The sequence below is a fragment of the Propithecus coquereli genome, unplaced genomic scaffold, assembly GCF_000956105.1.
Source record: "Propithecus coquereli isolate 6110/MARCELLA unplaced genomic scaffold, Pcoq_1.0 Scaffold9, whole genome shotgun sequence".
Lineage (NCBI taxonomy): Eukaryota > Metazoa > Chordata > Mammalia > Primates > Indriidae > Propithecus > Propithecus coquereli.
In genome coordinates, this window is record NW_012155284.1 from 6,290,014 (window position 1) to 6,305,091 (window position 15,078).

A 15,078-nucleotide genomic window follows, 5' to 3' on the forward strand; every position below is an offset into this window, starting at 1 on the left:
GCAACAAAATGACCAATTCAGTTTTCCTGATGTGTAATCATTCAAAGACTTGAACAGTTCTGCAACTGTGGCGTTGGTTGGCAACAAAAATGCACATAACATATCCTCCTGCACATCCTCCTGAAAAATATATCCACAAAAATGAGCATTGTTGCCTTGCTGTCAACACTGGTAGACTCATCAACCTGGACTGCATACCATGGTGACTCATTAATCCTAACAACTGTGCCTCAATATCCTCTACTACTTCATCAATTCATCTAGTCATGGTGTTAGCTGAAAGAGGAACAAGTGCCACCTCTTGAACTGCAGCCTCTCCTAAAAGTTCATGGCAAAGGCCCTTAGCAGCAGGCAGAGTCACCTCTTCACCAATAGTAGTAAAGGGCTTCTTAGCTTCAGCAATGTGGTTAGCCACTAAGAATGATGCTCTCGGTGCAGCCACTTTTGATGAAGCCGTGGCCTAATTGCTTCTGTTCTTCGTGTTCACATTTTTTTTCTTTTGAAAAACTCCAAAGGCTCGCCTTTTAATGCAGGATGCTTGGTCTCCATGTGGCGAAGCAGTTTCAAAGGTTTCATGGCTCTGTTGGATAGCCACATATTATACGAAGTGGGCTTGGAGAACGTGAATCACCTGCTGCAATGAACCCATAATTTAAGTAGGATTCTTGGTATTTTCTTTTTAATTCAGCTTTGATTTTGTTGGCAGTCTTAGAGTCTTCTGCTGGCTCATCGTCGGGTCTTGACCCCTTATCAAAGCAGCTCTCCGGTGACATTTGTTTTTAACTCATTTTTGCTAGGGTTAGCTTACAGGCTTACCAAAACTGTGACTGAGACAAGTGTGCAGTGCAGGAAAGAGGTGCAGACAAAAGTGGTAAATAAAATAATAGGTGGTCTACGTGCAGACTAAAATAAGTGTCAGATTCTGATTTAAAGCCTGCCACCATATGCTGCTTAATTGTCACTTGCCACCCACTGATAGGGTTTTTTGGGTTTTTTTGTTTTTTTTTTTTATTGAGACAGAGTCTCACTCTCTTGCCTGGGCTAGAGTGCGGTGGCGTCAGCCTAGCTCACAGCAACCTCAAACTCCTGGGCTCAAGCAATCCTCCTGCCTCAGCCTCCCAGGTAGCTGGGACTATAGGCACGCGCCACCGTGCCCGGCTAATTTTTTCTATTTTTAGTTGTTTGGCTAATTTCTTTCTACTTATAGTAGAGATGGGGGTCTCGCTCTTGCTCAGGCTGGTCTCGAACTCCTAAGCTCAAGCAATCCTCCCTCCTCCGCCGCCCACAGTGCTAGGATTACAGGCGTGAGCCACCGTGCCCGGCCATTGATAGGGTTTTGATATGAGTCTGCAAGCAACTGATTATGGTCTCTGTGCAGTCAAACCTCTCCACTAATGATAATCTGTATGTGCAGCTGCTCCCCAGTGCTAGCATGACAGCCTTAGCTCCACCTCATATCAGGGATTAGATTCTCATAAGGAGCACGCATCCTAGATCCCTCTCATGCGCAGTTTACAGTAGGGTTCTTGCCTATGAGAATCTAATGCCGCCGCTGATCTGACAGGAGGCGGAGCTCAGGCAATGATGCGAGCGATGGGGAGCAGCTATAAATACAGATGAAGCTTCGCCTGCTGTGCAACCTGGTTCCTAACGGCCAGGGAGTTGGGGACCACAGGTCTAAGTCATTCTTCAACAAAACTGGGATGCTGGTCATTGGATAACACTAAATCTCCAGTGGAATTTGAGAGGTAAAAATTGCCACAAGTGATGGAGAGAATGAGGAAAAAAGAGGTGAGAAGCCCTACCCCCTAGATAATTTAGTTGTCAAGATCCCTACCCTGCCCTACACCTTTTCTTAACTGTTCTCAGAGAATTTGCCTATCGTGGGCAAAACCATCTGGCAGAGCTGCCATCCAAAAGATATTACCAAACCCAGAAGCATGGCAAGGGACTCTGAGCAGCCAGGAGAAGGGGCACCAAAACCTCGCCTCCCTCCCCCACCCGGTTTCTCACTTCACTGGACCACTCACCAGTGAACATCCAATGGAGTTCTTGGGGACTTTTTTTTTAATGTATTACAAAAAACAAGAAGATACTTCAGTGAAGGATTGGATCAAGCAACTCTCAAGACAGCTCAAATTGCCCTTCATTGCCTAGATAAAGGATTCATAATATGTCCCCTTGCAGTTACACCTCCCTTCCCCAGCATCTACCCACACATCCCAAGCATCAACCCCACCAAACGACTCACATAAAAAATACACTAGAATGTCTTTTGGTTTTTCCTCTGACTTTCTTCAAGGTCATGTTCAAATTCGCAACCTTCACGAAGCCTTCCCACTGCCCCAATTCAAATCCATTGCTCTCTGGTCTTCACTTCCACAGAACCTGGAAGTACACTAGAAGTACAGTTATTATTCCTTCTCTCCCAGATTTTATTGTAAGCTGTAACTAAGTTGAGTCCCTTCATCCACACTGCTTTGTACATATTAAGTGCTCATTTAATTGAAATGACTACAATTTGTTTAGCATTATGTGCCAGGAACCACGTCAGCTGCCTTCATAGGTATATCGTCTCCAAACACCTCACCTCACAAAGTTCAGGAGGAAACCCCAGGGCTACTCAGGCAGGCAATGGAAGTCAGAATTCAAACCCATATCCAGCTCCAAAGCTTTTGCCATTTTATCAATACTATACAGCCTCTCAAGGGAGAAAAAATAGAGCAGTAAAGTGAAAAAGTAGCCCACTGGTCAGTCACCCCACTACAAGTTTCTGCCTGATTTCTCATCAATCTCAGATTTTAAGGCATGGCTGGTATAAGTATTAAAGTGTTTTTTACAAATTATCCTAATTGGAATCATTGGCACATGCCACTATATCATTATGGAAAAGCATTTCTTTCATTTCAGTGCCTCACAGTGAGAGATGGGATGTCTCTGTGTTTGCATAAAATCCTTTGATGATGTCTGGATGTACTCTATCAAAAGCCCAAGTATTCATCTGTATTTTTTCACAGGGAAAAATAAAACAGCAAGATCAACTTTAAAGAACATCATGCATCTATTTTTAAAAGAGCACGCTATCAAAATGGCTGTAGGTTTCTGCATTTTGATAGAATCATGACAAACACCTGAAAAAGACAGAAAGCAGGGGTGAACCCCCTAGGATACACATGAGATAAACTGGGAATAGTCGACGAGGAGAGGCTCCGAGCCTGACAGTACTGCTTTCCAGTTTCCCTGGCCACCAGCTAGCTGTGTGGCCTTGAGACATGAGTTTCACCTTCTTTGTGAAAAGGGGAAACCACTGGCCCTCTCAAAGGTAATAATGAGCAGATAACAATAACACAAAAAGCACCCAGCACTTGGTAAGTCACAAACCTCGATTCCATACCCACGTTGAACGGTCTGCCCTGTAACACTTACCTGACCTGATCAAATCAGTTGAGTGGCCTTTGTTTCTCTTTTGGTTACCATGAAAACGTGGTAAGCATTAGACCTGTTTGTATACTAGCCTTTTAAATAAAAGGAACTGTTAAAAAGCTGTGGAGTGGGAGGGTCGGGGCAATAGTAAATCACTGGTTCCCTAAATGAAAAGGGGTTAGCTAACACTCCAAATAACAGTAAAATCTAAAACAAACTTGGTATTACAAGCTTAAACTCTCCCAAACAAGTCATTTTGGCTAACAGCATGTGTAATTAAAGTTAAAAGCATACTAAAATAACGCTTTAGCTGTTGACCTTAAAGATCCTTTTGAAAAGCTCAACCAAAACACTAGCACATGAAGGAGTGGCTTGACTTTTTGTCTACTAAAGACAGCATCAAATGGTAACATCGCACGTATCCTCCCGTGGTTGAGATGAACGCACGGATAGAATGTGGGAACCAAACTTTGCTAAATACAGATGTAGTCAATCCTGTTTTACACAACTGGGCTTAACTAGTTCAGAACTTCAGTTTCTTCATCTTAGAAGGTCACTGTAAACAGATAAGAGTGTAGCTGCAATGACCACCCCCAGTTACCCGGTGATTTAGAAACCCCACCACTCAGACAAGAGCATTACTCAAAAGCTCACAGCATCAGCCAGAATCATCTTCCCCCAATACACCCCCACACCCACTGGACTTATGCTGCACTTTTAAAAGAAGTGAACAAGAAAAACATTAATCACTATTTTTGTAATGTCTTATGACAGGAAGGCTCTCTTGATCTTGCAGAAGGTGGAAAACCACAGTTCTTGTCATATGCACAATCACTGGTGATCCGCAGCAGGTGCTTAGATGTTGATTGGATTATCAGTGGTGAGTGAAATCATCTGTCTAATGACAAAGCCCCTCTTTTGCTCTCACTGGCCTTTTAAACTCAAGTGACTGGAACAAAACTTGACAGATCATGGTGGCAATGTTTTCAGAATTAATTAATTAAAATACACCATAGTTTGCTACAACAGCACAAGTTATTTGCAAATCATACATAGGTATAAATGTCATTTAAATGTGGTCTTGAGTGTAAAAAGATATTCTGTATATGTCTACATTAGTATAGCAGCTACTGACTCTTCCACTCCTTCCCTTCAGAATCGATTACTGAGCCAATATTTCAGCTTTGTTCTGCATTAATATTACACAAAATAACTTCACAGATTGCAGGAAGATGTGGCCAACAATAGCAGGAATTAAACAGAAAGTCTATTTAATTTTAATTCAGCGCTCCTGTGTGCAAACCAGAAAGACTTCAGCAATCTCTCATCTGTCAGAAATCTGAGAAGGGTCAGAGCCTTCATGGAGAACTCATTGAGAAATCCCTTAAGTACAACTTATTATGTGGTATTTTACAGACACTCAGCCTGGTAAAGAGAGGAGATACCCTAAAAGCCCTGAACTGAGTTAATTTGCTACTTTGTATAAAGAACTTCCAAATTAAATGATAATTCAAGGGGTTATGGAAGACCGCAGAACAGGAGCCCAGACCTGAAACAAGTGTAACAGCTTAATTCAAACTACTAAAAAGTTTTTAAAGCCCAGTGTCAAATATCTTACGCTCAAAATGTTCAGCACTGGAACCGAATTACAGCAATGTACTGGTACTTTATTTTTAAATGTTGGGGATAAAGCCTGTTTGGTGTAGATTGAGGTTTTACTGAACCAGCACTTACCAAAGCAATAAACAAGAAAAAGCACAGCCCTGGAACACAACAGAGCAAGGACAATTCTGCATTACCCTTCCCTGGCTTCCCTGGCAAGAACTCACAGCACTATTTTCAGTCTCATGTTGATAGGCCTAGAAAGCCAACAGCCACCAGGAATTATACTAACACACCAAATCACCCTCTTTTGCACAAATAGGCAACGTTAGGTAGTGCCTATTAACACTACGGTGTATTTTTTTATAGCGTGCTAGACAGCATGTCTTAAAGACACTGAACATACACTACTCATGAATCTGGTATCAAAATTATAAAAATGTTCATTTTAACATCACAGACTCCCATATGAAATACCTAATATTTCAGAGTGATTTTTGACCATGTTAAGTGACCAATGAATGTCAGCATTGCTGAGGAAAGGTAACTGGGAGTAATTCCAACGACACTGCACACCACCCTCTTACACCAGACCAGTGAGGAGAGCTGGATGAAGATTTCCAAAGACAGTGGCCCCACAGGGTGGGCTTGCCAGATCTGGACCCCCTTGATTGCTTCTCCTGCAATGCACTAAGACCACAGATGCATTCGATGATAGTCAGGCAACATCACAGATGCACCTGCAGGGACTGATGGACATGCTGCATTCATGCACCACATTCACCGAAATCTTGCTCTATGGGTTGCTAATGAGGGCTGACATCGATCACGTGATGGCAACAAACCGTTTCTTAATATAGATTCACCTAGCTTCCAGACTTTGTGGTCATCTTATCATTTGATACAGTGCAGCTACCATAGTTGAGAGTTTGTCACATTCAAGTACTTCCACCAACCTGAGGCTGACACTGCAAACACTGGATGAGCACAGTTCCTCCTCCAGCCGGAGGAGCTCTGCTGTCTGTGTGGTTTACCAAACTGCAAACTATTTAAGGCTGCAAAAACTGGGTCCCAGTTAACTGCCGAATGCACCTAGAGTACAGAAGCTGCACTCCTCAGGCCTCCTCCTCACTGCATGACACGGAAAGGGTCACAGGGGAAAACTAACCTCCCATCTCTGACACTCCATTCAGTAGAGGAAAGAACTTATACAAGCTGACCACCGCTTTTTTTAATTAAGCTAGTCTGTGGCCTTACCAACCAACCAGAACTCCCTCCCTCCCCTCCCCAAACAAAAAACCCTGCTGCAGGTATCACCACCTTAATCCAAACCTGGCACCTCTGCCACCAAGGCCAGCCCGGGCAAAAGATTAACCCGTGGTCCTCGGCCATAAGTTCACTGACAGGGCCAACCCTGGAGAAAGAAAGCCAATTTTCTGTTTGTTTTAAAGGAAATACTTCCTGGCACATGTTTAGGACTCTGAACTCTGCACATGAAGCCACGTGGTTGGTGCTAATCTGGCTCTCCACTTAAGTTTGGCCAAAGCACCCTCTTTCCGAGGGCAGCTCCTGGCTGGGTAATCGACACCACATCGTTCAAGTCACGCGGGATCCGACCGGATCCCCCGGATCCCCCAGCCGCATCCTCTCGATGTCAGCCCTCACAACAATCCTCCCGGGGAGGGGGCGGAAAGGGGCTGGAGACTTCGGCAGGCAGGGACTCACACCTGTGCGGCCAGAACTGGCTCTAGCGGCTCAGGTGAAGTCCAAGGGAGCGGGACAGGAGGAGACGCCTGCCCCTCCATTAAAGCCAACTTTGCCACTAGCAGAGTGCGCGGGCACACTACTTGCGGTGCCCACCTGTAGCCACAGCAAACAAACTTTCTTCCCCTTCTGGGTCGGAAGAATGCATTCCCTTACGCCACCCCCTGGCCCGAGCCGGCAGCGGCCTGGAGCTCCGCGGGCTCCTCACCTGATATCCCTAAAACCCCAACCTGGTCTGTCCCAGAGCGCAGCCCCCGCGCCCCGTTGGGGTTTGCGGGGTGAAAGGTTGGGGTTGCCAGCTGGGGATTGGGAATTTGGAGAGGAGAGCGGGAGGACACCGATCACTGCCCCTTGCAACTCCAGCTCCCAACTTTGCCAGCCACGCAGCCGCTGCCCTCCCGTTCCCTCCCTGGCGCGCACCGGCACCCTCGGCTTCTCCAACGCGGCCCTCGGGGAGGGGACTCCCCAAAGCCGGCGGGAATCCCGCGCGCCCGGCGCACTTACAGCCATAGCGGGGTCTCTGCAGCGACGGCAGGTCTTCGTGGGGCATCCTGCGCGTCTCCGGGGGCCCGCCCGGGGAGCGTCCCCCGCGGCTCCCCTCGCTGGCCAGGCTCGCGGGCTCCGCGCCCCACCGGCGCGCTCGGAACCCGCCTCTCGCTGTCCTCCCCTGGCCTCCGCGAGACGGGCGACCCTCTCCCTCGGTGCTCCCTCGCCAGCGCCCGCCGCAGCCGCCGCGCGCTGACACCCGAGTAGAAGTGAACTCTCCTCCCTCACCCGCTCGCCGGCCGCCGCCGCCGCCTCCCTCGCAGGTTTCCTTTCTCCTCCAGCCAGGCTGGGTTATTCAGCGCGGTGCGAGCGCGCGCCCGGCGCAGCGACCCCTACCGCGTGCCGGCCGCAGCGCCCAGGCCGCGTGGACCCGCCCCTGCTCGGCCGGGTGGGAGGAAGGGGCTGAGCAGGACGCGGGGCCGAGACCCCCTGCAGCTGGGCCTCGCGCGCAGCTGGCGGCCCCGGGACTGTGGCCGCCCCGCCCGACTTTTCACTTCAGGAGCGTTTAGAGGGTGGAAGTGAACCAACGCGGAGAAGTGCAAGAAAAACCGCAGAAGACACAGGCAGTCCTGGTCGCCGGCGTGTTGCTCAGTTACTAAGGGACAAACAGCGCCGTTCTTTGCCTCCGGGAAGATTGCACGTTGAGGTTTTTTTCTTCTTCATTTTTTTGCTTCGAAAGTTGCTTCTGTGACTTTTTTGTCTACAAAATACAGGGTTCCCCTTTCGAGACAAGAAACTGAGCGTGCGCGCGTGTGTGTGCTGGAGGGACAAGATAAACACAACCCAAGCAACCACTCAAAACACAACTGCGAGTCATCCTCCTCCGAGCACCTTCTGCCCGGCCCCGCCCCAGTGTGCAGAACTGTCGCTCAGGCCCAGCTGGGGTCGCACACCGCAAAACCCTTTTCCGGCTAAGCTTTTAAGGAAATTGAACTGCATGTGGCTGTTTTAAACGTGGGCTTTTTATACGGTCACCGGGAGCTGTTTTTCTCTACGTTCCTCTGGAAGAATGTGGGACTCTTCTATACCTGTGCCCTCACCTGTTTGACGAATGTGGAATATGTGGGTGACCCGATGGCTGGAAAAACAAACTGAGATAGGGCTATAGGGATTATTCAGTTGAAGAAAAGGTGGCCTAGTGACACTAACAATTTTTTGTTATGCGAAGATACAGTGGGTGGCCAGCTGTTTTCCGTTTCATATAGGAGATGCAGTCCCTGTCAAACTTGTTAAAACTCAGATTCGTGGGCCCCACCCTCAGAATTTCCAATTCAGTCGAGTCTGGGCTGGGGCTCATGAATTTGCGTTTCCAACAAGCTGCCAGGTGATGCTGACACCGCAGAACTGCAGACCCTGCTTACTCTAGTTCTGCCAGTAGATGGGCACCAGGGATTTAAATTGGACTCAGGGAAATCTCAATTCAGATGGGATAGCAAGGGAATAAGGGAATTCTTTTTTTTCTGGAGGCACTAAATTTCCACGTGGTTAGAATGGGATGAGTGGGGTTTTCTTTCCTTGAAAAGCAGATGCCTCTAATTACAAGAGCAATTCAAAGGTGAAAAGGCCACATTTGGAGGCACAGCACCTTGTCAGTATTCACCGAGAGGGAGTCATGATGAAGGGGATTTTCCCGTGCTTCAGGAAATGCTGAATTAAATGATATCTAAAGTTCATTTCATCGCTATTATTCCATTTATAAAGTACTAACAAGCCCTTACACTTATCAATTTTCAGTATAAGTGAATGATTTAGGCCCAAATAAATGGGTAGTCCATATATTTAGAGACAGTAGGAAAGAAATCATCATAAACTATTAATAAAATAAGGAAGGTGATCAGATTTCAAAATGTGGCTTGAGGTGGACCTTGAAGAATGGAAGGAGATGTCTGGAGAACATCCAAGGGCAAGAGACAATAGGGTGGGACTTGAGGTTGGGATGGGTCAGAGCTGTGAAGCTGTCCCCAGGTTATGAAGGGCTCTGGATGTCAGGCCAAGAGGACTGGAGATTACTGTAGGAGCCTTCAAAAGCTCTTAAAGGCTTTGGGCATGGGAGCTTCAGAATGCAAGGGAGTTCCGAGAAGGTGAATCTTGGAGCAGGTTATAGGATAGGTTGGGGTGGGGCAACTTGGAGATGTTGACACTCAGTGGAAGGGGATTGGACACAGATGGAAGAGAGAAGAAAAGCCTCAATGATGTTGACATCAGTAAGGGTGATGAAGGGGGTGGGTGTTTTAACACAGACAAGTTGGTGCCATCAGCATATATGGATATCACACATGCTAATAAGTATTAATAGATTGAGTAAATAACTGATAATGGTAGAAAGTGAAGTTAAAGAATAATTAGGTGATCAGGAGGACAGTTGTAAATTCATGTTCTAGCTGGTCAGCTCTTTGAAAAACCTGGGGAGGTTTCAAGGCTCTCTCATGGCTAATGGTTCTATGGAGAACTTAACACCAAGAGAAGATTAGAAAGGCAAATGCTCTTGATATTTTGCAAGTGCTGAAGTTAATCTTTGGCATTTTGGTCTGCATTCACTGGGTAACAGCACTATCTCACAGATCACCTCAGAATCTCAGAACAGAAAATTGTGTGCAGAATACTGTCTTCTCTTAGGGTTTGACATTGGAAAGATAAATACAAGGCAATGTGTCAGCTTACTTTGCCATCTGATTGTGCTTGCAAGAATATTAAAAACAAAAACTGAGGCCATCTAGTGAAAATGTTTTTTGAATAAGGCAGGAGAGTTTTTTTTTCCTTAATGTAAAACAAATGGCAACATTAGAAAACTGCTAGACATGCTAAAACAATATTTTAAGCAATGTTGTTTTTAAAAATTAATTGTTAAGCCCCATCCATCTTCTCTGACGAGCTGAAATAAGTATGAAAAAGTATTTGAAAAAATGCAACTTTTAAAATAACAATAACAGATAATTTATATCAAGAGCATCAAAAGGAAAAAAGTATGTTTGAATAAGAATCTTAGCACACAATTTTAACATTCTACTTACTTCTGAAATGATTTGGTGATTTTCCAATAATATCACATTATTGATCATTTTAACATACATACCCAAAATAGTGGCCGTGGCCAGAAGTGAGGCATGAGGAAATCACAGGAAAGATATTATTTAAGGCTTTTCAAAGTCTTGGGAGACTGGGGATTGTTAAAATTTTTTAACTTGTTCCCAGTCCCAGAAAAAGAAAGAAGCTGAGAAGGAACAGAAACTGTACTTTATTGCAAAGGAAACTTCTATATCCAAAAAGAAATTGTTATAGTCCAACTTCAGATTTACCAAAAAAAAAATCAGAAATCAGTGTTTCAGTTCTCGAAAACAAAAGTGGGAGTACTAGTGTCAGGAGAAAGGAAACTACAGAATTGGATGGCTTTTGAGCATCATTTTACTGACAAGGAAACTACGGCAGAGAGAGGTTCATGATATTGACAGCTATGGGCGAACAGAGACTAAACTACATTCTAGGCCTCCTGAGAGTCTCTGCCCATCGTTTTTTCTATTGTACCTATTTTTGTTTACATAAACATTTGCTTTTTTTTTAAATGAAACCCTTTTCACATCACTAAAGCCTATAATTTTAGACAATGTTCAAATATTTTATAAATGTTAAATCAGTATGCCTTCCACAAATCTTGCCTTTTTCCTCTTTATTTTAAAATTTTAATCAAAGTTTGGAAAGGCTTTCTCATATTTAATTTTAGCAAATTAAATAACCACTCACAAACCCTGTCTCTACTAAAAATAGAAAAACTTAGCTGGGCGTGGTGGCTCGAGCCTGTTGTCCCAACTACTCTGGAGGCTAAGGCAGAAGGATCACTTGAGCGCAGGAATTTGAGGTTGCTGTGAGCTAGGCTGATGCCGTGGCACTCTAGCCTGGGCAACAGAGTGAAACTCTGCCTAAATAAATAAATAAATTGAAAAATATATACATACATACCACACGCTATTCCATTATTATTTTTCCCATTTCACAGTTTAAGAAAGTTAAAGTTCAAATGACTCTGAGAAGATTAACCCCCAGGATACCCTGTAAATGAACAGGAAGAGAGAGCAGCATTGACTGCTAGGTGTCCCCCTTCATTCTTTCTGTCCTTTACCCTGCGTTAATTTTCTCAACTGCATACATCACCGGACATATCATATATAGGATTATTTATTGTTTGTCTCCTCTCTCTAGAATTTGAGCTCTTGACAGCTAGGACGTGGTCTAATTCTTCACTGGTGTGTGTCCAGCACTCGCAGCAATGCCTGCATGTAATAGCTGCTCAATTATCTCGTTGCAATCATGAATTTACTAAGATAAATTATATGCACCAGTCACTATACTAGAAATAGTTGTTACTTTGAATCCTGTAACAACTTTGTGAAGAAGACAGAGTTATCTTTATTTAACAGTGAACAAACTAAGACACAGAGTCTCAGAGGTAGCATAGGGCAGAGCTGGGTATGTCTGAGTCCACACCTTTTCCCTAGCACAGAAGCCCATCTCCTGTTCCTTAAACAAATAAATTGAGCTACCCGTTTCAACATGTTTACCTTCCACTAAACATATGTTCCCTTTTCCTAAGTGAACACTGCAAACGCCCCCAAGTTACTATCATCTGTTTGCCATGGCAAAGAACCAGGACCCTGGGGTCCAGTTTGTATCCTAGCACTAGTTCTGATTATAGTTTTACTGATAATTCCTTTTTGGTCTTACATGCATGAATGACATAAAATCTGCAAAGGTGCTTAGCAAAGGGCTCTCTACCACATACTTGTAAAATCATTCTGAATCAATTTTTAAAAAATCACTGATGCTGTCCCAGGGACTATAACTCTAAGTGTACGTTATCTTAACCGCAGACTGATCTGTCTTTGGCAGTAGCTCTTTGTCCTCGCTTTCATTCTCTCTGCCTGACTCCTACATGCCCTCCTGGAAGACTTGGTGTTAACTGGTTGATGAGAGACAAATTTCTAGCTGACCAAGAAGAGCCTGGCCATTTTGAAAGAAGCTTCACAGTTTATCAGGGAATGAAAATTACAATGCTCATTAGGTTGACAAAAACTTAACTGTTTAACAAGCCTAAGGGATCAGGAACTCTCATACAGTGTTGAGGGGAACATACTTTGAGCAATCATTTCAAGGAATAAGTTGGCCATCTCTAGTTAAGGTAAAGATGTACATTTCCTGAAATCCAGCTATTCCACAATTACTAAGAGCCTCTGGAGAAGCCCTCACATATAGGGGAACACGTACAAGGATGTTCATTCCAGGGAAAAACTGGAAACAACCTAAATTTCCTGTAGTGACAGAACGGATAAATACATCGTGATATATAAAAATAAGATAGACAACAATAAATACAAAGTCATGTCATTTATGTGAAATTACAAACACACAAAATAATATTACATAATATTAATACAAATTGGTATATATGTATATAGTAAAAGTATAAAAACATGAACAGAAAGAATATACCAGTTTCATAGACCGGGTGTGGTGGGAGCCTGAGGAGGGAGGATTGGTTGAGGTCAGGAGTTCGAGACTAGCCTGAGCAAGAGCGAGACCCTGTCTCTATAAAAAATAGAAAAATTAGCCGAGCGTGGTAGTGTAACCCTGCAGTCCCAGCTACTCTGGAGGCTGAAGTGGAAGGATCACTTGAGTCCGGGAGTTTGAGGTTGCAGTGAGCTATTATGACGCCACTGCACTCTAGCCCTGTGCTGTCACAGAGTGAGACTCCGTCTCCAAAAAAAAGAAAGAAAGAATATACCAGTTTCAGAATATCAGTAACCTCTGAGAAATTAGGGAAGAGAATGGAAGCTGAGAAGGTAGACAAGAAACATCAAATATACCTATAACATTTAATTTCCTTTTTAAAAACTGGAACACATATGGCATTTGTTGTATCCAGGTGGTACATCCATAAGTATTTGATATATTATCCTCCATGTCTTTCTCTATGTTTGGAATGTTTTTAAATCATTTTTTAAAAAGAAATAAGCATTCTGTTAATATATTCAAAATACAAATAATGTCTTTAGTGGTTTACCAATTTTTTAAGTTCAGATTTGTTTGGTTTTCTCAATTAAGACAAACCTAGATGTTGATGGTGTCGATATGAATACGCAAACACGTATATCTTTCTAGGAAGGTGCTTATTATCTATTGCAGGAGTTGTGGCTTCTACCCTCACACTCAGCTGCTTCCTAGGGGGCTGCTGAGACACCTCCTGACCAGCAGCTTCTCCATTTCAGGATTGGTCAGTGACTCCTGGTCCTCCTGTTAAGACTCAACAAGGCATAGCTCTTCACTTCGTGAATGGGTGGAGGGTTGACCATAGGGCTGGCCTGTTGTTTCAGCAAAAATTGCCACACTTTCACAAAGTACTGATGCATTTTGGTGGGGCCCTCTTCATTATAAAGTCTTTCTGTTGTTTTGGTTTGTTTGTTTTTGGTGGTGGTGGTGATTGTTGTTGTTTGGTAGCTAACCAGCTGCTAACCCTCAGTTACTGTCTGTTAAGAGTTAACTTCACATCTGGATCTGGTCAGCCTGAGGCCAAGTGTAAAAGCTAACAGTGAACCAAGGAGCATCACAGCAAGGTTGGCAGAGGTCACCCAGGGCTGCCTTTTGTCAGGCGATACACACAACTGCCTCCAAAGTTTACCAGACAAAGCCGGAATCCTTCAGTTCCACCTCACCCTCCATCTACCAAGACATGTCTTTCCTCTGATTTCCATACCTTGTTAATATAAACATTTGCAGTCACCTAGGTTCAAAACCTCAATCATTTTGTATTCCTTCAGGACCGTTCCTTAGCCTCCAGTCAGTATCGCACTGCTTTGTTAATATCTCTTCTTTCTTTTTGCCACCACTCTGACACCTGATGCAAGCTCTCACTGTCTCACACCCGGACTCTTCCAAGGGCGACTCCTGTGTCGGTTTTTCCCTTCTTCCAATTTGGTTTGCTTATTTCCTCCTCTGAATTCCTTTATCAAATACAATGTATTTTTACTGGTATTCTCCTTTGAACCTTTAGCAAATGCTATTTTAGTTGCTATTTATGTTTCTATTGTTTCCTTAATTTAAAACAAAAATGTTAGCATCTGGAGTTCCCAGACTTTGCTTTTACTTCCCACAGTTGTAGACAAAAGAAGTAAGTAATCTCGCAGGGTCCAAGACATCAGTGTGGGACATTATAGCTGTTGAAAGCCTGCTCATCTTCTGTCAACCTAAAAGGACAAAGCTGAGGCCTTAATCCAGAGAGTCTATTTGGGCCAAGGCTGAGGACTGCACACTGGGACACACTTGCAAGTTGCCTTGGGGAGTGCTCTGGAGCACAAAAGGGAGGCTCAAGCCTTTAAAGAAAAAAAAGGACAAATCCAATTACAAAAGTCATTCGTCAGGAATTCTCATTGGTTTGCAGAAATAACACTGGTTAGTGATTAGCTATACATTATTGAACTATAGGGAGTATGGCATTTTAGGGCTACTTGGCCTCAGTCTAGAGCCAGAATAGCAAGTGGCTTCAAGAGAGAATTATTTAGCTCAAAGGGGAGTAAGGGGTAACTGATGTTAGATTTCAAAATGCCTCTCCTTGGCTTGATACTTTAAAGGGGCTCATCTTCCTCAGATAAAAAGTTTTCTTTTTTTCTTTTTCACTTCCATGAGAAGAATTCTAAACTAGTATTTTCCTACTAGAGACTTTGAGAGCCTAAAAATTGGGAGGGTTTATGAAGTTGG

The 15,078-nt window shown here is 44.1% G+C and overlaps 1 protein-coding gene across 1 annotated transcript in view; it reads right to left on the reverse strand.

The window, feature by feature from the left end:
- Positions 1 to 8,026, reverse strand: part of IQGAP2 (IQ motif containing GTPase activating protein 2) — a 290,113-nt gene extending 282,087 nt beyond the window's left edge. The window contains exon 1 of the mRNA XM_012664485.1: positions 7,294 to 8,026. Coding sequence (XP_012519939.1) covers positions 7,294 to 7,339 — 46 coding nt within the window. The 5' untranslated portion in view covers positions 7,340 to 8,026. The remainder of the gene's footprint in view (positions 1 to 7,293) is intronic.
- Positions 8,027 to 15,078: the final 7,052 nt, after the last annotated feature.